The sequence below is a fragment of the Daphnia magna genome, linkage group LG4 (genome assembly GCF_020631705.1).
Source record: "Daphnia magna isolate NIES linkage group LG4, ASM2063170v1.1, whole genome shotgun sequence".
NCBI lineage: Eukaryota > Metazoa > Arthropoda > Branchiopoda > Diplostraca > Daphniidae > Daphnia > Daphnia magna.
Window position 1 is genome coordinate 3,379,602 of NC_059185.1, and position 22,815 is coordinate 3,402,416.

General features: G+C 43.3%; 5 protein-coding genes and 1 long non-coding RNA gene across 8 annotated transcripts; 4 read left to right on the forward strand and 2 right to left on the reverse strand.

Moving 5' to 3' along the window:
- The first annotated feature begins 1,095 nt into the window (after nt 1-1,095).
- On the forward strand, nt 1,096-6,903 carry LOC116921486 (mediator of RNA polymerase II transcription subunit 14). Of its 2 annotated transcripts, none has more exons than XM_032927810.2 (10): nt 1,096-1,797; nt 1,862-2,698; nt 2,761-3,024; nt 3,092-3,208; nt 3,266-4,396; nt 4,463-4,735; nt 4,801-5,353; nt 5,417-5,576; nt 5,644-6,042; nt 6,110-6,903. In XM_032927810.2, exons 1-10 carry the CDS (start codon nt 1,246-1,248, stop codon nt 6,714-6,716), a joined length of 4,893 nt encoding a protein of 1,630 aa, XP_032783701.2. In that variant the 5' UTR covers nt 1,096-1,245; the 3' UTR covers nt 6,717-6,903. The 2 variants fall into 2 exon arrangements, with proteins under 2 accessions (XP_032783701.2, XP_032783703.2); XM_032927812.2 differs by having other exon boundaries at nt 4,807-5,353.
- Nucleotides 6,904-7,115: 212 nt separating this feature from the next.
- LOC116921503 (lipase 1) lies at nt 7,116-9,901 on the forward strand. Of its 2 annotated transcripts, XM_032927843.2 has the most exons (10): nt 7,116-7,674; nt 7,820-7,930; nt 8,022-8,232; nt 8,309-8,335; nt 8,403-8,490; nt 8,549-8,792; nt 8,887-9,042; nt 9,119-9,203; nt 9,278-9,423; nt 9,534-9,901. In XM_032927843.2, exons 1-10 carry the CDS (start codon nt 7,615-7,617, stop codon nt 9,684-9,686), a joined length of 1,281 nt encoding a protein of 426 aa, XP_032783734.1. In that variant the 5' UTR covers nt 7,116-7,614; the 3' UTR covers nt 9,687-9,901. The 2 variants fall into 2 exon arrangements, with proteins under 2 accessions (XP_032783734.1, XP_032783733.1); XM_032927842.2 differs by having other exon boundaries at nt 7,117-7,930.
- On the reverse strand, nt 9,827-11,299 carry LOC116921509 (nurim homolog). Its single transcript, XM_032927853.2, has 4 exons — nt 10,903-11,299; nt 10,680-10,847; nt 10,475-10,608; nt 9,827-10,411 (listed from the first exon to the last, which is right to left on the reverse strand). The coding sequence occupies exons 1-4, from the start codon at nt 11,203-11,205 to the stop codon at nt 10,237-10,239; spliced, it is 780 nt and encodes a 259-aa protein (XP_032783744.2). The 5' UTR covers nt 11,206-11,299; the 3' UTR covers nt 9,827-10,236.
- Nucleotides 11,300-11,554: 255 nt separating this feature from the next.
- LOC116921529 lies at nt 11,555-13,631 on the forward strand. Its single transcript, XR_004393378.2, has 3 exons — nt 11,555-11,671; nt 11,926-12,303; nt 12,369-13,631. It is a non-coding gene; the product is annotated as an uncharacterized LOC116921529 (long non-coding RNA).
- Nucleotides 13,453-15,263, reverse strand: LOC116921507 (ADP,ATP carrier protein 1). Its single transcript, XM_032927849.2, has 3 exons — nt 14,986-15,263; nt 14,381-14,642; nt 13,453-14,315 (listed from the first exon to the last, which is right to left on the reverse strand). The coding sequence occupies exons 1-3, from the start codon at nt 15,149-15,151 to the stop codon at nt 13,835-13,837; spliced, it is 909 nt and encodes a 302-aa protein (XP_032783740.2). The 5' UTR covers nt 15,152-15,263; the 3' UTR covers nt 13,453-13,834.
- An 872-nt stretch (nt 15,264-16,135) lies between these two features.
- Nucleotides 16,136-22,650, forward strand: LOC116921483 (transcription initiation factor TFIID subunit 1). Its single transcript, XM_032927802.2, has 10 exons — nt 16,136-17,167; nt 17,235-18,032; nt 18,093-18,468; nt 18,532-18,835; nt 18,918-19,075; nt 19,138-20,380; nt 20,440-20,662; nt 20,730-21,517; nt 21,609-21,916; nt 21,993-22,650. Exons 1-10 carry the CDS (start codon nt 16,276-16,278, stop codon nt 22,381-22,383), a joined length of 5,481 nt encoding a protein of 1,826 aa, XP_032783693.2. The 5' UTR covers nt 16,136-16,275; the 3' UTR covers nt 22,384-22,650.
- Nucleotides 22,651-22,815: the final 165 nt, after the last annotated feature.

Genomic DNA, 22,815 nt, shown 5'->3' on the forward strand with positions numbered 1-22,815 from the left:
TTGTCTAATGTATTTCGATGCATTTTATACGGAATGTATACAACGTAAATTATCCCGTAAGGATTGTACGTGTAATCGACCAATTAGAGAACATTACGGAGAAAAATATATCACCTGGTGTTTTTGTTTCTTCGAGAACACTCTTCTCGCAAAACAAAAGTTATGTATCAATATCCTGTTCCCCAAAATTGAATCGATCTATTCAATTGTGAAAATATCTAGGACTTTAGGTAAGTAAGTGACGAAATCCGTATTTCTCATTTTCAAGGCTGAAGTGAAAGTGGGCAAGCAGCCACGAATCTCGGGGACTCCATGGGTGCACAGAAAAGAATCTTTCAAATGCATTTTTCGTTGCATGGGTTGCAGCAAACAAGACTAACCATACACTCACGTGTGTAAGAAAGGGGGGGAAAAAAAATGAAATAATAATAAAGAAAGGGAAAGTGGGTTTAGACTTCGAAACTAGGTGGCTTACACTTTGGCTAGTTTCGGGCTTTAACTCTGTTGATACGATATTGTTCTTCTTCCTCCAAGGCCGATTCCAGATTGAGGTTATTAACTGATGCCCGCTTTCGCTGCTGACTGTTGCAGCAATTATACACAGGCGTATGGTAATGTAGCGACATACGGGCCACAGGTGTGATTGACCGATGAATGTAACAGTGAGAAAACTGACAGACGTCGGGATTCGCGGGGGAAAAAAAGGACTTTAGCAATACTTCCTTTCTAATCGGCCTCAAAGTGAAATGAAGCCTATTCTACCGCAACCAAACTGCCAGGACGCTGGACGTGCACGCAATAATATTGTGTCTTATGTACTAGTAACAGACTGCCTCGATGTACTGTCACTACTGCATTGGCGAAAGTAATCGATACGTTATCGAATGCATATGAAATGTTGTGTTCTCGAGAAATCATAAAATGTATATAAGGAACGTCATTGTGTAACCGTCCATGTGTGTGCCCTTTATAAATGCTGCATTAAATGTTAATAAAAATGAAGTGGAGTGCTGGCGGGCACCGTATTTGAAAGAATTACGTCATAAGTTTTGAAAAGAGTCTCCCGCCATCCACCAGATGGCAGTAAAGCAAGTGTGTATAGCGGCTGCTGTCATGGCGGTCGATTAGTTGACGAAATTGTACGGCTCGTTGGGTATGCCTTTTTTTATTACTATTCAGTTAAGCACATCGAATATTTTATTGTCGATGGGAACGTGTTTTGAAAACGTGAACTAGTTTCATAACATGGCACCCATACCTCAACCATCGCCTTTGGAAGGCCACCAAATGGCGGGTGCGATGGTTCCAGCCGGTCAAGGTGGTGGTGGTGGTGGTGGACCTGGTGGATCCATCTCCTTGGCACTGTTGATCGACTTTATCATTCAGAGGACTTATCATGAACTATCTGTGCTCGCTGAGTTACTTCCTAGGAAGACTGACATGGAAAGAAAGATTGAAATCTACCAGTTTGCCTCACGGACGAGGCAACTTTTTGTCAGGCTGCTGGCTCTTGTAAAGTGGGCTGCCAGTGTTTCCAAAGTTGACAAATCTGCCAATATCATGGCTTTTCTTGACAAACAGTCTATGATATTCATCGAGACTGCTGATGCACTGTCTAGGATGGCTAGAGAGACACTTGTCCATGCTAGGCTACCCAACTTCCACCTACCAGCAGCTGTTGAGGTTTTGACTATTGGGACGTATTCTCGCCTTCCACTTGTTATCCGTGATAAAATCATACCACCGGATCCAATAACAGCCATTGAAAAGAAAAATACCCTTATGAGACTTAGTCAGGTATGTAATAGAACATAACAAGATAGTAAGAAGATTTTAAGTGAATTATGCATTGATGTTTTAGGTGATCGAGTATCGACTGGCGACTACCACTCTGCCAATGCAAATGCGGAAGAACAAGATCGAGAATGGTAGAGTAAAGTTTACAGTAGATCACGAATTTGAGGCGTCCCTGACTCTTATGGGGGACGGCCCCACGGTGCCTTGGAGTCTGTTAGATATCAACATTCTGGTAGAAGACAAGGAAACGGGAGACGGCAAAAATCTTGTACATCCTTTTCAAGTTCGATATATCCACGAACTTCTCCAGTCTCGCCTTAGAGACTGCGACAATCCATTGCTGGAGCTGTACACCGTTTTGCACACTTTTAGCCAGTCGCTTCAGTTAGAAGTGCTATACTCGCAGACCAAACGCCTCTGCCAGGAGCGCCTCGGAGATTTAATCCGCATTGAACATTATACGGAAGGTCGTAGTTTGACCATTTCCTATTGGAAGGATTTGGCAAGCCGCGAATTGAAGTCGGATTTGGGTTACAGATTGACAGCACAAGTATGCACATCACACTCTGGAGGCACAGATGTGATTGGGAAACCGCTTCAGATCCTCCACAACCCGCCGCTATCGACCAAGGACTCTGAGATGGCCGAACAGTCGATCCGCTCTGATCAGCTTTCGCTGGAAAAGCTCCTCACTCACACTATTTATATGAGAACGCGTACAAGACTATTAGAGCTTAAAGTGGAGTTGCAGCCAAAATTAGGACATCAGCAGACAGACTGTGTTGTCCAGGGCTCACCCCCTGTCCTCCATCTCCCTATTCTATCGCCTTGCCTTCGGTCCGAGCAGCTACTAATCACGGTTGACACGCGCACGGGCAGTCTTCAAGCACATATCCCTCAGGTAGTGATTGCGTACACTTTTAATGTTTCGAAAGTGATTGTAATTCTTTTCTCTTGTTGCAGGACGATCCGCCAGCGTCTCTGATGTCTGAGTTACAAAATACTCTGAATTCTGACAAAATCCGGTTCGAGGCAGCCATTGCAGAGCTTCGATTCTGGATTACTCAGCGTCGCTGTCAGAAAACGCTTCAGCATTTGCCCGTCTCAGTGTATGACAAATTGCCGTTAATGTATCCTGCGGACAGTCCAATGAGTCGCTTGGGCAAGCACAAATTTTTCCTGCGTCTTCACAAACATCCAAATTCGTGGGTTGTTGTTGAATTCAAGGTATAGCAAATTGAATCTTTTTATCACTTTTAACCGTTATTAAACATTCCTCTTTTGCTATGTCCAGGAAAAAGCAAAAGACATTGACTATGTCTGCCACTTGGTTGTCGTCAAACCCGTACCTATCGAGGAAAACGTTTCTACGGACGAAACTTCAATAGAGTTACCAAAGATGTATTACAAGGTTTGCATCAAATAAAAAGTGTTTTTGTTCTTTCGTTATTAATTAAATTTTTTGTAGGTGATGGAAGTGAATGAGTTAGATATGTTCCTGTTAACGCATGGTCCGTGCACGGCTTTAGAGTCTCAAGAAGTTGTAGGAACCAAACGTAAAACAGGATCGACTAGTGGTCCTCTAGAAGTTGCCCGTGATTCAACACCGGGTCCTTGTAAGCGAAGCAAACATCCCGCTTACTTGTTGCCAGATCTTTCACACGTCGTGGCTCTGTGTGACGAGAGGATACCGTTCGCATCGCTTGCAAGCCAGTTGACGAAACGTGAAATCCTTCACCAAGGATTGACCGTTGAAGCACTTGGAACTGGGCTTTCTCTTAAACTGGTCAGTCTTCCACCAGTCGAAGGAGTAAGCCGTGAAGCTTTGAACGACCTGAACCGCCGGTTATTGACAGCCACCATTCGGATGCAAGTTAAAGGCTCACGAGCATGGATGATGGAATTCCTCTTCCACGGCTCGCCGCTCGTCTCAGTTTCACCGACAGAGCAAGGATCTCGATTCCCCGTTTACTTGTCGTACGATGTGACGACCGCCGACGATGCAGGTCGAACGGTAGATGCCATATTGCAGGACTGGGCGCACATCGCCAATTTGTACGCCGCCATCCGTAGCTTAGCCAACGTGATGCAACTGAAAGAAGAAAGACAGCATTTTAGTGTCAAGAGCTACAATTTCAAAAAACTCATTCTGGGATATGGCCCAGCGCGTATGGCAACGGCCGCCGTCACCTGGAAATCGCATGAACGCCGTTTCCATTTGGGTCTGGGTTGTTCGGGCCAGTTGGGCTCCAATCCTCACAGTCCTCTTCGGGAACAACTAGAATTCTTCCTCAATAAGGAACGCAGTTGCGGCTACTTGGCTCGCGTTCTACATGAGACCTATGAACCGCTGGCCTCCTTGGCCAAACTGCCCTCCACCCTACAATTGGGGCTATTGTCGACCAAACCTCCAATTCCCGTACAAACGTTCACCGTCATGGCTCATTCGCCAACACATTTGCGATTAGCCTACTGCAACCTTTACTGCCTGGATATTCACCTTCAATCCGACGGGCAGGTTTCGATTCGTGATGGTGCTTTTAGCGTTTTTGACAAGAGCAAAGTCATCGAAGAATTCGGTCCTACTCAGGGTCTAAAAGTAAACCAGTTTCGTGCAAGCCAATGTAGTCATTTTCGTCATTGTCCTTTTTCATTGATCTAACAGGCTTTCCTCTCCAAATACGTTGACGAAACGGCATTGTCGCGAAGACGGTCTCAATCTGAAGACGATCATCCGCCTTCTCCTATCACGATGGAGCACACGAATGAGCCCTCGCATTTCCTTGGACATTCGAGATCTACGGGGGCAGCTGGAGCTTCTCCTGCAGGGCAGCAACGAGGAGACCTTGCTGGACTTCGGTTTCAAACTCCGTTAACGCCGTCCGGCACCAGCAATCCACATACCCCAGCCAGCCCCCACATGGGCAATATATCGCAGGTACAAAATCGATGGAAAAAATGTCACAAATAGAAATTCTCTTCTACTAATACGTTTGCGTGTAGCAACAGGTTCAGCCACAAGCACAGCATGGATTCGGTTCTAGTCCAGCTACATCTTCTTTTTCCCTGGCTTCTCCGCCTTCTCTACCGCCGGGCGCAGGGGTCAATCCTTCGCCTTCAATGTTGCCACATCCATCACCTGTGGGTCCCGGAAGTGCTTTTGGTATTGCCAGCTCCCCAATTCCTAATCCGCTGCATGCCCCCAGTCCGGCTGGTATGCTGCCCACTCCGTCGCCCAATCCGGCTGGCATGAGTGGTGGCGCCCACAATATTGAGAGCAGCCCATTCCCGCCGCAAAGTTTGGCTTCACCAGCTCCAAACACTTGGCCTGGATCACCAGGCATGCCTCGCCCTTCACCGGCACGACCAGGAGGCCCTCCGTCTGCAGCTGCCAGTCATCATAGCCCTCATGGAGGACATTCCGGTTCAGCTGGTGGTGGATTTGGAGGCTCGTTCGTTTCGCGCGTCCTGCCTCAGCGTTCATGGGCCGGAGCTGTTCCAACGATCCTAACCCATGAAGCGTTTGACGTCCTGTGCACTCCAAGTACTCTTCCAGGTAATTTCTAATGAGTTACTGAAGGATGAAAACATAGGATAAAATTGTCTTTGTCTTTCATAGGTGAAATGGATGAAACCTTCTCTGCAGGTGGCATGATGGCACCGCTGGAACGTTTTCTGGGCTGTATTTCTATGCGGAGAAGTCTTCAACGGATTATTCAAGATTCACAAGATTGCCCATCCGCATTACCCATTACAGAACCAGGAGTTATTGCTTTCCGGTAGTTTGATTCTATTGCCTTGAGCATTTTTCTTCTCCATTTCATGCAATTATTTCTTTGAGCGCAGGTGCGAATCATTACATGGCCGCGTGACAGTAAACGCTGTACACATGCAAAGTTTGCAATTGAAACTAAGCCCAAGTGGACCAGAATACCGCGAACAGTGGACAATGGAAGAGTTTCAGGTTCTCGAGCGCTTCTTTGAAGTTCGTGTCATGGCAATCCCTTTCAAGCCGATGGCTGTCCACGCGTTCTGTCGGTTGCTCAACGCCCCTCATCACATTCTTCGCGATCTAGTGCAGCTGATGAAGCTTGAACTGATGCCCAACGCTTTTGGCCAGCAAACGTTCAAATGGAGTGTTCAATTTTGCCTGACGGTGCCACCCTCGGCGCCGTCCATCGTTCCGATTGGTGCCTCCTCTGTTTTGACAGCCCGTAATAAAATGCTCTTTTTCCTCTACATCAGGTAATTTGAAGAAGAAAAAAATAATCATGTAGGGGACTGTAATTAATCTTTCTGTTTATTTAATTAGACGTTTGGGCATGCTGCCAGAAGCCGAAGGGGCGTCTCTGGTACTGCCGCTGGTATATGATTCCATTAACAATGTAACTCAACTGGCAGAGCGCCGCGATGCGGCCGCTGGTAACATGGGAGGCCTAGGTCCCGTGGCCCATACAGCAAGCATGATGCTCAAACGTTTCGGCGAATGCAGTCACATGATGGGACTGCAGCCGGGCGAATGCTCCATCTACTTAGCTGTTCGATATCTTCTAGCAAATCTAACACTGCCCAACGAGCCTCCAGCCATGGCTGTGGGCCCTGGTAATAACGGCGTAGAGCTCCAACAGCAGCCAAATCAAATGGTGCCAATGGGTTTGGGTAGCGGTCCTGGTATGGCCAATATGGGTCCTGGAACGCCAATCAATCCGATGCAAATGCAAGCCGGCCCAATGTCAATGGGTGGAGGGCTACCACAACAAGTTCAAACTCAGGGCCAAGTCAGTATGCCCATTCACAGTCCTTATGGTCAGGCTCCGATGAGCGCCAATCCCATGACACCCGTTATGTCCATGCCCATCAATAACACTATTGGTCCAACCATGGGTCAAGGCGGAACAGGCAACATGCAGATGCAGTGATCCCCATAATTTCTCGTTTATGTTTACGTTAATTCAATGTTAAATAAAAGGATATTTCAATCCTTAGTTTTGAAATAAATAAAAAAAAAATCTTAGAAAATCAAATATGTTTCAACTGTGGACGGAAATCATTCCCCATCAAAACTGTTCATGATTGTAATACACATGCCCAAAGCTACGATCTGCAGATTTGGTTAGTCGATTGTCTGATCAGAACCATCGCTTTCTCTGTCTGGTAAACACGTGGTGCCAGATGATAACCTGAATTCCTTTTTTGGTTTTTTTTCTCTTCTCGCTGATTCTAACAGACGTCTCGCCTGAAGCCAACAGAGTTGCCTGCTGTGGTTATAAACCTTAGATGGCGTCTGCTATTCTTCGAAATTCTTCGATTCGAGCATACGACATACGAACAACCATTTCCTGTGACACGGTTGAATGTCCCCACGTAAAAACCATGGATGGTAGCCACAGGGCATCGACATTTTGTTTGAAATTGTCAATCATAAACAAAGAGAAATCGTCACGCCTGTGAACTTATATCAATAAAAAGGAAATATATATACCATAGGTAAGTTTTCAATATGAGATAAACTATAATGGATGCAGCTACACTACAGGTTGTTGAACTTCACAATAAAGGTCAGTATATCAAGGTAGTCAAAACAGGTAAAACACCTTGGTAGGGGGAGGTTTCGACGACCTCACCCAACAATCCTTTTGGCCCTAGGTTCTTTCAGAAGAATATTAGAAAGAGCCAAACACTTTGAGCACCTTGCATACGCTTTCTCTTTCTTGGTAACCACGTCCATCAAGGTCTTTGACCGGATTTAAAGGCACAAAAGGAAAAAAAGGGGGCCGACGGAGAAGAAGGAGGATGAGAGAATGAAAAACAACCGTGATGTCGTTTCCACGTAACTTGGTTCGGTCTTCAGTCTTCTTCCAGGTGTTGCGTCGTGTGGTACGTTATTTTATTTTCGAAACCTGATAGCAGTGGTACCAGAGTAAATCAGCGAGTAAACGGAAGCATCATGGCGACGCCAATTGTGATAGCAAATACGGTGGTCACTGTTTTGTTAACTTTGATGGTACTTAACCATTTTCAGATAGTGGAATATGATCCGATTGACATGGCTGTCAATGAGTTTCAACGTCGTGTTTATTATTCGCAAATCGATGGCAGCGTGATGGCTCCACCAGAAACTTTTATGACCGTGGTAAACTTACAAACCGTTACTATTCACTACCCATAAAACGTTCTTTCGTGTCGACAAACCAATTAAATTGTACATTCTTATACTTTTAAAGCCAGAAATTATTCAAAACCGTGGTTACCCTCTGGAAATTCATAATGTGGTCACGGAAGATGGTTACATCCTTGAGCTACACCGAATCCCGAAGTCGATTAACGAGCCTGCCGATACCACAGAAAATATAAAAAAGAAGGTCGTATTCCTACAGCATGGTATCTTCGCAACCGATTTCGTCTGGGCTTCCGGTCCGTCCAATAGCTCTTTAGGTATGATTGTCCCTCAGCTGTCAAACTGATGTAATGAATGAAAATGAAATTAACATGAATATTTTGGACGACTCAGCTTATATCTTGGCGGATCATGGCTATGGTAATTCATTAAAGATTAAACAATAGTATTGTAATAATGAATTGTATAATGTTTATTTCATGGCAAGACGTGTGGATGGGAAACTCACGAGGTAACACGTACTCTAGGAAACACAAAACACTAAATCCTGACTCGGAAAAATTTTGGGATTTCACGTAAGTCTAATGGACAAAACTACCATTGGAAATAATTAAACTTTCATTCACTTACAAGATGGGAAGAACTTGGTCAATATGATCTACCGGCTTCCATCGACTATATTCTGAAAACAACCGGGCAAGAAAAGGTCTCATATGTTGGGTATTCTCTCGGTTGTGCCATTTTCTTCGTTGGCGCTAATCTGAAGCCGGATTTGAATGACAAAATCGACGTTATGATTGGATTAGCCCCAACATCCACCGTTCAAGTGCTAAATAATGTTTTTAAACTTATTGCACCACTAAGCAATCCACTTAGAGTAATCGGAATTTTATTTTTTAACCAAATGTTGATGCCAAATGTATTCTCGACTAAACAATTTAGATCTTGCCTATTTTAATTTCCCGCTTTAGTATGTCTTGCGGTGGACAAGAACAGGATTATTTCTTCCTAGTGATGGAATCTCCAGCCGCCTTCTACGCTTTATTTGCAATTCTAGCCAAATTGGAAGCGCCACTTGCCAAACTGTTAACTACTACATTTTCGGGTATTCGGAAACGACCAATACGGTACTATAACTAAATCGTTGCTAGCTGCAACAAACCATGTATGTATCCTAGTGCTTATTCATTTTCAATTCACCAGTCTTTAGTACATGTCCTATGTGGACACTATCCTGCGGGTGGATCTCCGAAGACGATGCTTCAGTTCTTTGACAACTACAATTCAGGTACTGTAAACTATCAAATTCCCTGATAGACCAGTTTCCTGTTTTCCGTCTTCATATTTTCTGTTTCGTATTAGGTGGAAATTTTACCCGTTTCGATTACGGTGAAACCGGAAATTTGGAACGTTATGGAACCACCGAAGCTCCCAAATATCAAATGGAACTAGTCACTGCCCCGGTTTACCTGATTTGGTCGAAAACTGATCCAGTTTCAACCCCTCAGGTGCTTTTCTAGAAGATATAAGTTCATTTCTTCGAATAGAGCGAGCTAGTGGCAACCTTGTGTGTCATTTTTCAACTTGTTCATAACGGCTTATTAAAATTTGTGTATAGGATATCGAATGGCTGGCGACGCGTTTGGGCAATTTAAAAGGTTCAGTAAAAGTAGACGCTCCAGTATTTAGTCACGGTGATTTCTTCATGTCAACTCAAGTTTCGAAATTGGTATACCACCCATTACTCAAGATGCTGCCTCCTCCTTTTTAAAAGTCGCCACTCATAAGAGGAAAAGATCGGAAAGAAGCTGCACAAGAAGCATAATGTTTGCCAGTATTAGCGACGTTTTCCGACTTGTAAAACAATCACCAGAAGTATTATCTTTTAACGTTGAAACGAATTTAATACTGTTTGATGGATGGATGAGTTTATTATTATTGACATGTATCGCCGGTTTGAAAAAATAATAAAGTCATACAAAAATGTGTGAGAGTTTCGTTAATTGTACAATTTGAGGAACATAGAGGAGATCCGTTAAAGCTGTTAGTACTTAAAGTTTCACAGTTAGTGCAGGTCCAGAGTTGCATTAAATTCTAGACTGTTATTTTTTGGCTTTGTGAAAGGCTTTCAATCTTTGAGGACATAGTAATATCATTAGAATTTTGTATAAACAATCTCAGAAAACCATTTGTTAAAGTAGACAAGGATTATTATGGCATGCAGGAGCTGGATTATTAGATTAGAATTTTCTTTAGGAATTTGATCATTTCTTTAACCTCTGCTAAATCATTGCAATTACACAATTATGCTTCTTTACTTATCAGCCTCTGTAGTATCTGAATTCTGAACTCATTTGTTTTCTTCTGTTGCTGTATGATATTTCATGTTGTTTGCGTTCAAGTTGTCTTTGGTGGTAACGCCTGTCATCTGCAGTTGGCTCCCATGCTGTGGCCATGTACAAAGTGAACGAAATAGCAAGAAGGGCTCTGTCCAAACTAAAGATGTGTTTTGTGTCAAGTACTAGTCACATGTTTAAAAGGTATTTAAGCTTAAATTACCTCATGAGAGGAGTCACCCAAAGCAAAACAAGGAAACCCAGAAAACTAGGGTGGCGTTTGTGTGAGTAAAGTCTTTGTAGTTCAGCAGATTTAATATCTGATGCCTCAGAAATGTTAAGGCAGAAATAGTAGATCTGCAATAAAAGTAAAAGAAGAGAATATAGGACAAAAAAACAAAAAAAACATGGTAATTAAGAAGTGTTACTTGTCTGATGCCAACAAGTTCTGGAAGATCAAGAATCACACAGCCTCCATATATGCAAGCCCATGCTGAAAAATGAATTGCAGAGAAGGTCCACCAGAGAAATGAACTGTTGATGTTCAGCCTCCACAGACAGCATGAAGTGATTGGTGTCCATAATGTGACCATGATCTAAGAGAATCATTTTTGTATTGTTGACAAAAAACTATGTAAGAGAAATAATAACCTGGATAGTCACAGATGTGAGGATAACATAAATACTACGTGACAAAGATGATGTGACACGGTGACGACTCAAGAAATTTCCTATTTCACTAGTTTTTAAATAACTATGCTGAACAGCGAAGAGCGTTACGAGACTTGCATTTAGCCAAATAGGAAAGAGAAGACCTGGGTCAGACTCCTTTTGATCATTCTCGATTGACGATGGAATGCCGGACACGAACCACATAAACTTCCACATTGTATGCCCACTCAGCGCCAGAATGAACGTGCAAAATAAGATCGGTGAAAGGGTTTGAGTTGTCATCTTGAATTTGGGTTGGGCGGGCAATGATGGTTGCTCGACCCCTGTTGTGGTTTGTGTACAAGAAGCAGAGTGGAGAGAGTTTTGAATAACCGGCATCTGGTGGACAAGTGTAGCAAAAGACACTTTGCCAGATGTTATATTTAAAAGACAAGCATAGAATTTAAACAATTTAATATTCTTAAATTCCTAGCCCTAAATCTAAATTTAAAAAAAATTGATTGACGTTCAAATGCCAAAAAGATAATCTTTCATAAAATTTTTGAAAGATTTCGGAGAATTTTATTTTTTTGTAATTGTTTACACAGATGAAAGAGATGATGAGGTTATGCATTTATAGCTGTGGCAACTGGTAAGTAATACTTGAAGTCTTGAATTACTCGTCCCGCCATTTAAAGCAGACTACATTAAAACGTTTAGCACTGTGGCAATACGAAAGATTTCGGCTCCAGAAATCGTGAGAAAAATGGTAAATTTTGTATTTCTTGGCAGTGTTCGTACAAAATATTGCATTGGCTTTCGACACTTTGGAATTGGATTTTTCTAAAAATCACTAACACTGATTTCTATTATGTTTTGATACTAATATCTTTCATAAAGCAAGGGGTTGTTTCTTCATCGGGTAGTTCTTGATCCAGCTGCAAAAAAAAAAAAAAATACAGAAAATATTATCACTGGTTGGACCCAATAAAAACTAAAATTTAATAATGTTTTTATTACTAGAAGGAATCGCTGAATGACAGTGGGCAATGGAAGTCGAGGAACGAGTAGGAACAGTGACCGATAGTTGAATTTTTGTAATAGGTGTAGACGGATCACAAGACGACATTGTTTGGCCAAACTCGGTGGATTGTACCATTGCTTCTGGAGTATCTTCAAATGTGTGTCTGGTAGATCGGTAAGTAATTCTTCTACCCGCCGTTGCAGCATAGAATCCCAGCAACGAGGATTATACGAATCGATCATAAAAACGAAAAGATCGTGATCTCTGTTTCGTAAACTCCAGTAAATGGCGCTTCTTCCTTTCGAATCCATTCGCGTGGGGTCGGCACCTGCCGCCATTAGAAACATGGCCAACTGATGCCTACCTCTGTATCCAAGGTATTTGGTCTACGTTTTTGCATTTTAAAATATTTTTAAAATGTAGGAATTTTATTTTAATAAAGGGAGGTATAATACCGCTAAATATAAGGGGCATTGGCTCCATGAGTAATCCTCGGTGGAACCGAGTCTCGAACCAGCAGCTAATAACTTTGCGACGAGTAACGGCCTTTGCCCTTTTGTAGCCACCCTACAATGACGTGGAGAAACGGGTAACATGCAAGCTGGTGATTTGATTCGAGAGAGTTGAGTAGACCAAATGGCGTACCATAGAGGGGTGTGCCCATAGAAGTCGCTCGCATTCAAGTCTGCACCAGCTCGGATGAGCATTTCCGCCAATTCGTCGTCTTTCAGCCTGTGCATGTCACAATGTCAAGCTTCCCAATTGTGAAATCAATCGACAGTGGACAGTGGAGTGCAGCTTGTAAAAACTAACCTGCACGCGGTGTAGAGAGGTGGTTCGAGCCGGCCATTGGAGCCATGGCTCGGGACACTGTAATCCAAAATCGATGCAGACGAATAAGTGTTCGCTGACTTGCATAAATACTTGACACCATTGCAAAAATATTCAATAAACTGACCTTGCGTCTGCGCCTGCGCTCAAAAGTACTTGGACCATAGCTTTATCCTGAGAAGATATGGCCGTTCCTAAAAGGGTTATACCTCTATAGATGGCGTCAGGATCCCCGCCTGCTGCCAACAGTCGACTCACTTCCTGAACCTGTCCGATCTTGACCTACAAAATTAAACGAACAAATAATAAATACACTTGGTTTCATTTTAAGTAGAACTTTACCACCAAGTGTAACTCCGCTGGAGATATGCGTGCTCTCATCTTTTCCGTCCGAGATGATCCAAGGATGTGTTGAAGCCCAAATTCGATGCACGACTCGTGTTGGAAGCTACAGACGTTAGAGAAAGCAAAGCAGCTCCCCCCTAACCATTTCAAAAATAGATTTGTGTAATCGTATGCCTCCATATGCTATTCCGAGACTCCTCAACAAACTGGCTACGAAACTGCAGAATCGGTCAAAACTAATAATAACTTGAACATTTCTGTCCACCTGCCAAATCTGATTTGGTACATTCGACCACTATTGGTATTGATAGAAATTGGAGTAAGACCAAACACGAAACGCAACAAATATGTACACTAATTCTTGCCTATTGTATTGATTTTTTATAACGTAATCGGCTTACAAGGCCTTCTTTCGTTAAAAATCAGGGTAGACTTGCCCTTGGGTTGCACATATTCAACAGAGAAGGGTAGTGAGCCTTATTTTGTTGCTTATTCCCAGTCATGTTATACAAACAATTGAGGCAGGAAATGAAATAGATTCTCAATGCTGAGGTGGATGTCAACGATCGTGTAATGGACACAGCTGATGGAATTCTTCTTTACTTATTACAGAGCTTGGTACATTTCTAATTGGGTCTCGTATTCCGCATACCTTGATTGGTAATTCTTTTGCACAGATGTTAGGGATTTGTCTACGAAAAAAAAAAAATTAACAAGCCAAGATTGATAGGTTTAACCAATCAAGGTCTTGAGTTCATCGTAGAAGACGAGGACAAGAGCACCACCAGTGCCTCGGAGAACGTTGGAAAGAGCTCCCTTGAAGAAAGCTTTGCCGCCCTCAGCTTTGTAGATCTTGGCCCAGCAGTCAATGGTGTTCTTGTACATGATATCGCTCTTAGCGCGACCAGACTGCATCATCATACGACGACGGACAGTGTCGAATGGGTAGGAGACAATACCAGAAGCAGTGGTCACAACCTGGGCGATCATCCATTTGATTAAGAGTGGGGTCTTCTTGGGGTCAGGCAACATGCCGCTGGCAGAATCATAAAGACCGAAGTAGGCAGCGCGGTAGATGATGATGCCCTGCACGGAGACGTTGAATCCACGGTACAAACCAACAAGACCATCAGATTTGAAGGTCTTGGATAGGCAGTTAACCAAACCAGTGTACTCGCGCTCGGCAGCTCCTTTGCCGACATCGGCACCCAACCTATTCATAGAAAGGGTCATTCATACTTCACATTCAGGGGCAAAGTTAGATACAATTGATGATACCTGGTACGGGCAAAGTCCAATGGGTAGACAAAGCAAAGGGAGGTAGCTCCAGCGGCACCACCAGATGCAAGATTGGCAGCAAACCACTTCCAGAACTGTGTTTTCTTGTCAACTCCCTTCATGAAGATGTTCTTGTAGACATCCTTGAAGGCAAAGTTAAGGGCCTGTGTGGGGAAGTAACGGATAACATTGGCAAGGTTACCACGCCAAAAGGCTCCAATGCCCTGTTCCTTGGGAATGCGGACAAATGCATCCACAATACCTGCAAAAAAAGGATATTCATTAAACTTATTGAATTAACAGCTGCTGACCCAATTAATGCCTTAAGGAAGGGAGCATGAATGGTTACTTTCACAATTTCATGAACATTCATTGGAATTTAGTTTCAACTGATTCAAAGAAAAACCATAGCCATAAAATAGCTTTTATACACGAGGCAAACGAAAGATTTAACTTTATTAGCTATTTACTGAACTATAAATTTCAAGGATTTTTTGGGATCCAATATGGCGACGAGCCGGCGTGAGCCGGTTCAGAACCAGCGGTAGAATTTCTCTCCCGATTAAGTAAGTGTAGGGGGCGGGGAGGAGAATCAGCCATCTTACCCTTGTACTGCTTGTCGGCCGTGATCTGTTTCGACGCATGTTGAACCTGGAGGAGCAGCTTGACTCGTTCAATTGGGGCGACGGCCGTCTTAGAAACTGCGGCAGAAACACCACCAGCGATGAAATCCTTGGCAAAGGACAGAGGATCAGCGGTTTTTCCAGACATATTGGATGATTCCTTTAAACAAGCAGAGACGATGGAAGAGCCGGGCAGACTGTGCACGTGTTGAGACGTCGAGCACGAAAGGGACGAGACGAGTGCTGGCTATCGGTGTCTACCTTCGGGTCTTTACATTCTCCGCTGCTCTTACATAAAAGCGAAGGCCAATCCCCTCAACATAGATTGCGCATCCATCGTTATTTGGAATATCTACTACCAGGGAGACCTTTGTGATTATTCTATCTACCTTTTCCTCCGTCAGCGATCTCAAAATCACCCATTTTATTAATTTCTTAAATATCTGAATTTTTAGCGAGAATATTCACGATCCATATAATCATATTTTGGAGAAACTTTCTGTAAATCGGGTGATTTCAAATGAGTTGTAAGCCGCGCCACCTATACTAAATCAACTTCAATTACCTTATTTAGCAGGCCTTGAAAAAAGTACGATGAACTCTATACTAGGGTGGACCAATCCAAAAATCCGTTATTAACGGATTTTACAAAAGCCCTAGGCATTTTCACGTGACAAGGATGGGGGAATAATGCCGCCCTTTTGGCGCCATTTGCACAAAATTTTTTTTCGCTTAATCAAAGAAGGGAGGAATCCCCTATGGGTTGCACTTCGAACTCAATGACCTACGATGAACTCGAATCGAAATATGTAATCAGCCATTATATAATATCTTGAAGAAATTTAATCGAGTAAAACATTTTCTAATTTTAAAAATGATAATAATAAAAATCTGGCCGAAACCGAAACTAGAAAGTTCTGGATCGTTGCCAACTACATGGCGCATATAACCTACATATTCCCTATTCCCTATAAGTACTGACGTCATCAGGATTAACATGAAACCTGGTCACGTATATTTACGGTTATTCGTTTTTCTTTATTTATGCACTGAAATCGCTGAACGACTACAGAAGTATTAAATGAATAATTAGTTAAAATTAAACTGTTTTGGCATGATCAGAACTGACAACGTTGCTATATTTACTATCAAGGGACGTTTAGGCTTCGATAGCCGTGTGTATTATTTGGTGAACAAAAAGAGTGATATAACAATCATTATTTGTTATGGTTGTATAATTTGTCTGGTAGCGTAGCATATTATCTACCCAAGATGCCCAGTAGTGACGAAGAAAACGAAAATCATAGCAGTGATGATGATGGGGACTTGAGCAATAGTCCAGATAATAATGATGATGATTCGCAGTCATCTCAGGAAAACGGCGGGAATAGAAGACCATCAGGATTGAACCTTACCGGCTTCCTATTTGGTAACATCGACAAGGAGGGTAAACTCGAAGCAGATATCCTTGATGATGAATCTAAACGTCAGCTGGCCACTCTTGGACGATTTGGCTTCATGTCAATGCTTGAAACTGTCATCAGAGAAGGTGATTCTGGGAGCAAAGATCATAGTGCTGATTCTGATGATGATGGAGCTAAATCCCCTACTGCTGAAGATTATTCTGATATCAATGAGTTGGCAGAAGATGAGGGAGGGCCTTACCTGGATGATTCAATTCTCATGCCACCACCTCCTACACCAACTTCCAAAAGCCTGTCGGCTAGTGAAGCAAAAAAAAGGCTTGAAACACCGTTGGCAGCCATGCTCCCTTCCAAATATGCAAATATTGATGTGAGAGAGCTATTCCCAGATTTCCGGCCTGACAAAGTCCTGTGCTTTTCCAGACTCTTTGGGCCTGGTAAACCAAGCAGCCTCCCTCAGATTTGGAGAGGAGTTAAGAAAAAGAGAAAAAAGAAAAAGTTAGATGAAGATTTTGATGAAGAACAAGTTGAACCTGCTGAAATTGTTTTCAAATTTGGTCCAACCCCTACTCCAGATAAATGCAGACCAGATGATGAAGAACGTTTTCTAAAACCTCTGGAAGATCCTAATGCTCTTAGTAACATTAAAAACTCTGATGATGACAAGGGCCCAAGTGTTGCAGATTGGAGGTTTGGTCCAGCTCAGCTTTGGTACGACATTCTTGGAGTTCCCGAAACAGGTTTGTTTTTACCGTCATATAGTTTTCCTTTCTGTGTGTATGCTAACTTTTTTTATGCTCTCAACAGGCGAAGAGTTTGACTATGGTTTTAAAGTAAAGCGGAAAGATCCCAATAGCGCCGATGAAGATGGCCAGGAGCTGCCTAGTTTTAAATTCCCAGATGAAGCCTTCCATATGATTACACAGTTAAATTGGGAAGACGATGTAGTCTGGAACGGTGACGATATTAAGCACAAAGTGATGCAGAAATTGAATGCAAAGGGTGGTTTGGCCTCTGGATGGTTACCTACGGCTACAAATCGTCTGGCAACACAGAAAGCTGCCCCTGCTGCAACCCCCGCAACTGGTAAGGCTGCAACTCCCGGAGCAAAAGGTGGTGCAAAATCAGCCAATAATAAACCCGGAGGAGCGGCGGCAGCAGCAGCTGCTGCTGCTGCGGCCGCCGCGGCTGCTGCAGCCGTTGAAGAGGCAGCCGACGACGTTTGGCACTCAATTTTCCCAGTCGAGAACGATGAGTTGGTGTTTGGCCAATGGGAAGATGATATCATATGGGACAGTGAAAACATGACAGAGATGCCGAAACCCAAGATTTTAACGCTCGACACGAATGATGAAAATGTCATCTTAACGATTCCTGACGATATCGATCCTGCCACCAAACAGGCCTACGTGCAACAGCCTGTCAAAGTTAAAATTCCCCATCCTCATGTTCGAAAATCCAAATTACTGCTGGGAAAAGCTGGCGTCATTAATGTATTGGAAGATGATTCGCCACCCCCTCCTTCTGAGAATAATGATAAAGATCCGTACAACATCTCAAACGACGAATTTTATGCAGCGAAAGCAACTGAGGCAGCTATTAAAGGTAATATTCCTTGATCAAGATTTGTTTGTTAGGGACTACATGTTTTAATTCTATTTTTAGTCAGTACCGGTGGAAATATCATTCAACATTCGACTCCCGTGGTTGAACTTCAAGCTCCTTTTATTCCTACCCACTTGTCTATAATGAAACTGCGAAGTTTCCATCGTCCGCCGCTTAAGCGCTATTCCCACGGACCATTGGCAACTCCTGGTCCTCATCCAGTTCATCCGCTTCTGCGGCACATAAGAAAAATGGCTAAACAACGGGAGCTCGAGCGAATGGCTGCTGGCGGTGGTGACATATTTTTCATGCGGACACCTGAGGACCTCAGTGGTAAAGACGGTGATCTCATTCTGCTCGAATACTGTGAGGAACATCCGCCTTTGATCAGTCAAGTGGGCATGTCGTCCAGGCTAAAAAACTACTACAAACGAAAGTGAGATTTTTTCTTATGCAATGATGATTCTAACAGAAATAAAAAATAATTTTACATCAACAGAGCGGTCAAAGACACTGGACCTCCACAGTACAAATACGGTGAAACAGCGTATGCTCACACGTCACCGTTTTTGGGTACACTCCACCCGGGCCAGTCCATCCAAGCCATTGAGAACAATATGTATCGTGCGCCAATTTACGAGCATCAGCTGGCTCCAACAGATTTTCTGGTTATCCGGACGCGGACAACGTACCACATCCGCGAAGTCGATGCTTTCTATACTGTCGGCCAGGAATGCCCGCTGTACGAAGTGCCTGGTCCAAACTCTAAACGAGCAAATAACTTCACCCGTGACTTCCTTCAGGTGCTTATCGATCATCGTTTTAAATGTGGTTCCATTGACACACAGAAGCTAATTGTTTTTGTGTTTTTAAATATGTGAATAGGTATTCATTTATCGACTCTTTTGGAAAAGTCCTGACACTCCACGTCGTATTCGAATGGACGACATTAAAAGGGCTTTTCCAGCCCATTCGGAAAGCAGCATTCGCAAACGACTGAAACTTTGTGCAGACTTCAAACGTACTGGAGTTGATTCCAATTGGTATTATGTGTTGCGATAAAAAGTCAACCGGATGTCTAAACTATCCATTTTTCATTCAACAGGTGGGTACTGCGACCGGATTTCCGGTTACCTTCTGAAGAAGAACTGCGGGCATTGGTATCGCCGGAGCAATGTTGCGCATATTTCAGCATGATTGCTGCCGAACAGCGGTTAAAAGACGCTGGATACGGCGAAAAATTCCTCTTTGCTCCGGAACAGGATGACGATGAAGACCAGCAACTAAAAATGGACGATGAAGTCAAGGTTGCCCCTTGGAACACGACTCGCGCTTACGTCCAGGCTATGAAAAACAAATGCTTACTGCAATTAACGGGTCCCGCGGATCCTACCGGTTGCGGTGAAGGTTTCTCCTACGTTCGTGTACCAAACAAACCGACAATTAACAAAGAAGAGTTGGAATCCCAACCTAAACGTATTGTGACGGGTACTGACGCAGATTTACGTCGATTGTCTCTGAATAACGCCAAAGCGATCTTACGAAAGCACGGTGTTCCCGAAGAGGAAATTAAGAAGCTTTCTCGTTGGGAAGTTATCGATGTTGTTCGAACGCTGTCGACAGAAAAGGCCAAAGCCGGCGAGGAAGGAATGGACAAGTTCTCGCGTGGTAATCGTTTTTCTATAGCCGAACATCAGGAGCGATACAAGGAAGAATGTCAGCGCATCTTTGATCTTCAAAATCGCGTCTTGGCTTCGGGCGAAGTATTGTCAACTGACGAAGGTGAAAGCGAAGAGGAAGAAGACATTTCTGATATCGAAGAAATGGGTAAAAACATTGAAAACATGCTGGCTAATAAAAAGACTTCTAGTCAATTAAGTCGCGAACGCGAAGAACATGAACGTCGCGAATTGCAAAAGATGATCCTTGGCGAAGGCTCGGGAGGAATGAAGAAGGACAAGAGTCGCGTGGGACTCGATGATGAAGACAGCTCGTCGCAGCCCCCACTGGCTGGAGCCGGCCAGGCTGGCCGAGTGCTCAAAATTTTCCGAACATTTAAAAATGCCGAGGGTAAAGAATATACCCGAGTGGAATTGGTTCGCAAACCGGCCATCATCGACACCTACGTCCGTATTCGAACAACGAAAGATGATGCATTTATTAAACAATTTGCCACACCCGATGAGCACCAGAAAGAAGAAATGAAACGTGAGAAACGTCGAATCCAGGAGCAACTCAGACGGTTGAAACGTAATCAGGAGAAGGAGAAATTGGGTATTGTGAACAATCGTCGTCGCAAGGTCAAAATGAAGCCTGATCTTAAAATGAAATGTGGTGCTTGTGGCCAGGTAAATCGCTATGAAAGAGACATCTTTAGGATTTTTATTCAATTTGTAATTCTCATCAGGTGGGTCATATGAGAACCAATAAAGCTTGCCCACTTTATCAGAATACCACTCCACTACCGCCAATGGTTGTTGCCATGACGGAAGACCAAGAAGAAGAAATTGAGAAACAAATCTTTAGCGAAGATGAGGAACTCGTCAACGTTGACGGCACTAAAGTGAAACTGTCGGGCAAGCTGGTCAAGCACGCAGAAGAGATTAAACGACGTTCTCTAGTGCTTAAAGGTTGAAACATATTTATTGCTTTATTTAGAAAGATTTTTAGGATAATCCGAGTGTTAATTTTTAATAGTACCCAAGGAAGCCATGTCAGGTCGGAAAAGAAGACGGGCTGGAACAGTTACGCATTGCGATTACCTGAGTCGACATACAACTAAAACTGCTAATCGAAGACGAACTGATCCAGTAGTAACGCTTTCCACCATGTTAGAAGAAATTCTAAATGAAATGCGTGAACTACCCGACGTCCAGCCATTCCTTTTCCCGGTGAGCAGCAAGACGGTACCGGACTATTACCGGATAGTAACTCGACCAATGGACCTTCAAACTATTCGGGAAGCCTTGCGCCAAAAGCGTTACCAGAGTCGCGAAGACTTTTTGTCTGACGTCAATCTCATTTTTGAGAATTCGACCTTGTACAATGGCGAGAAGAGTATCTTGACAACAGCAGCCAAGCGAATGTTGGACCTTTGCATCGAACGTCTCTCCCAAAAGGAGGAAAGGTTCATGAGACTCGAAAAGGCTATTAATCCATTACTGGACGATGACGATCAGGTGGCCTTTTCTTACGTATTGGACAACATTATCAACGGAAAGTTAAAACCTTTGCCAGAAGCTTGGCCTTTCCTGAAACCTGTCAACAAAAAGTTCGTCAAAGATTACTACAGCATCGTCAAAAATCCAATGGATTTGGAAACGGTGGCCAAGAAAGTAAAAGCGCACAAGTACCACAATCGCGAAGAGTTCCTGTACGATGTCGACCTTATCTTGGAGAATAGTATTGCCTATAATGGAGAGGAATCTCAATTTACCGAGAAAGCCAGAGCTCTTGGACGCATTTGTCGTGAAACTCTTGAAGAGGTAAGCAAAACCCCCAAACAAATTATCCCTTTTAAGGGTTTTTTACTAAAAGCAAATGCTTTTTTTTTTCTCTCCTTGAAAAACGTCGCAGTACGACGAACATTTAACTCAGCTTGAGAGTAACATCCGCATTGCGCAGAAAAAAGCCATGGAACAAGCTGAAAACGATTTCCTCGATGTGGGCGAAGAAGGTTACGAAGATGAGTACATGATGGATTCCATGGACATGGTTGATCTACCAGATCGTCCAGGTGAAGACGAATGGGATCCAGATGTTGAAACACCCGTTCGTGCTCCCAAAAAGAGCCGAAAGTCTTCATCTATTAATTTTGCCCAACCTGGGCCTTCAACTGCTGTCAAACCCAAGGGCAAACGCGGGCGTCCAGCGAAGAATAAAGGGTACCAAATTTGTTTCGTTTTCAAAACAATGTGCGCATATTATTTTGACCTGCAATATTTATGGGATTCTTAACAGGTCACCGGGTGGGAAGAACAATTCTCCGCGGGTCAGTCTCTCTTCACCCCGCGGATCCAAACGGAAAGCGAGTGACGTTTTGGACGATCTTCAGTTTTCTGCTAGTGAGAAAGAAGAGGAAGAAGACGAGGAAGATGACGATGAAGAGTTAGAAGAAGTGGCTATGGATGTGGATGTCGATGCCAATTATGATCCAGAAGCGGAATTCTTTTCTTGTGGTCCTAGTAAAGACGAGGATATCCGTGATGACTTGCAAGTCAGCGAGTCGGAGGAAGAAGGTGAAATTCGCGACGATCAACCTGCCGTCAATAATAAAGGACGAAGTCGGCACCATTCGAACCGACCTTCGTCTTCCCGTGATGAGGATGATGATGGAGGTTTGTGGTTCTAATCATACATGCCTCTATCATTGGCCTCTTTTATTATTATTATTGTGTTTAAAGAAAAAATATGTTCTTAATTGCTGCAACATTAATAAGCCTTTAAGATGAAATTGCAACATATTGTGTTAATGGCTCGTCCTCTCCCCCTCTCCTTTTTTTTTTTTTTTTTTTTCTTTGCACGTCACGTTGAATTGGTTTGTGTGCGGATGCCACAGACATGAGGCAATCTGAGGCCTCGGAGTATATTTCTCAATACAGTAATGTTTTTACGTAAAGAAAGAAAGAAAGAAAAAAAAGTCGAGAAAGAGAGTGTGGTTATGTTGATGACTCAGACACTGCCTAAAGGGATTTTTGTTTTGTTAAAATTACTACATTCCTCATTTTATTCCCGTTTCCGATGGCAATAATTCGATTGCCAAAAAAGCCCCCCACTAGACCCT

Coding starts and splice junctions, on each gene's coding strand:
- LOC116921483 (XM_032927802.2), top strand. CDS start 16,276: ATGCCCAGTAGTGACGAAGAAAACGAAAATCATAGCAGTGATGATGAT. Junction 18,836..18,917: donor TCACCCGTGACTTCCTTCAG/GTGCTTATCGAT, acceptor ATATGTGAATAG/GTATTCATTTATCGACTCTT. Junction 21,518..21,608: donor GTCGTGAAACTCTTGAAGAG/GTAAGCAAAACC, acceptor AAAACGTCGCAG/TACGACGAACATTTAACTCA.
- LOC116921503 (XM_032927842.2), top strand. CDS start 7,745: ATGGCGACGCCAATTGTGATAGCAAATACGGTGGTCACTGTTTTGTTA. Junction 7,931..8,021: donor CAGAAACTTTTATGACCGTG/GTAAACTTACAA, acceptor ATACTTTTAAAG/CCAGAAATTATTCAAAACCG. Junction 8,336..8,402: donor CTTGGCGGATCATGGCTATG/GTAATTCATTAA, acceptor TTTCATGGCAAG/ACGTGTGGATGGGAAACTCA.
- LOC116921507 (XM_032927849.2), bottom strand. CDS start 15,151: ATGTCTGGAAAAACCGCTGATCCTCTGTCCTTTGCCAAGGATTTCATC. Junction 14,643..14,985: donor GGCCGACAAGCAGTACAAGG/GTAAGATGGCTG, acceptor CTTTTTTTGCAG/GTATTGTGGATGCATTTGTC. Junction 14,316..14,380: donor TTGGACTTTGCCCGTACCAG/GTATCATCAATT, acceptor TTCTATGAATAG/GTTGGGTGCCGATGTCGGCA.
- LOC116921486 (XM_032927810.2), top strand. CDS start 1,246: ATGGCACCCATACCTCAACCATCGCCTTTGGAAGGCCACCAAATGGCG. Junction 4,736..4,800: donor ACATGGGCAATATATCGCAG/GTACAAAATCGA, acceptor GTTTGCGTGTAG/CAACAGGTTCAGCCACAAGC. Junction 6,043..6,109: donor CTCTTTTTCCTCTACATCAG/GTAATTTGAAGA, acceptor TTATTTAATTAG/ACGTTTGGGCATGCTGCCAG.
- LOC116921509 (XM_032927853.2), bottom strand. CDS start 11,205: ATGACAACTCAAACCCTTTCACCGATCTTATTTTGCACGTTCATTCTG. Junction 10,848..10,902: donor TCACATCTGTGACTATCCAG/GTTATTATTTCT, acceptor TGATTCTCTTAG/ATCATGGTCACATTATGGAC. Junction 10,412..10,474: donor TGGGTGACTCCTCTCATGAG/GTAATTTAAGCT, acceptor ACACATCTTTAG/TTTGGACAGAGCCCTTCTTG.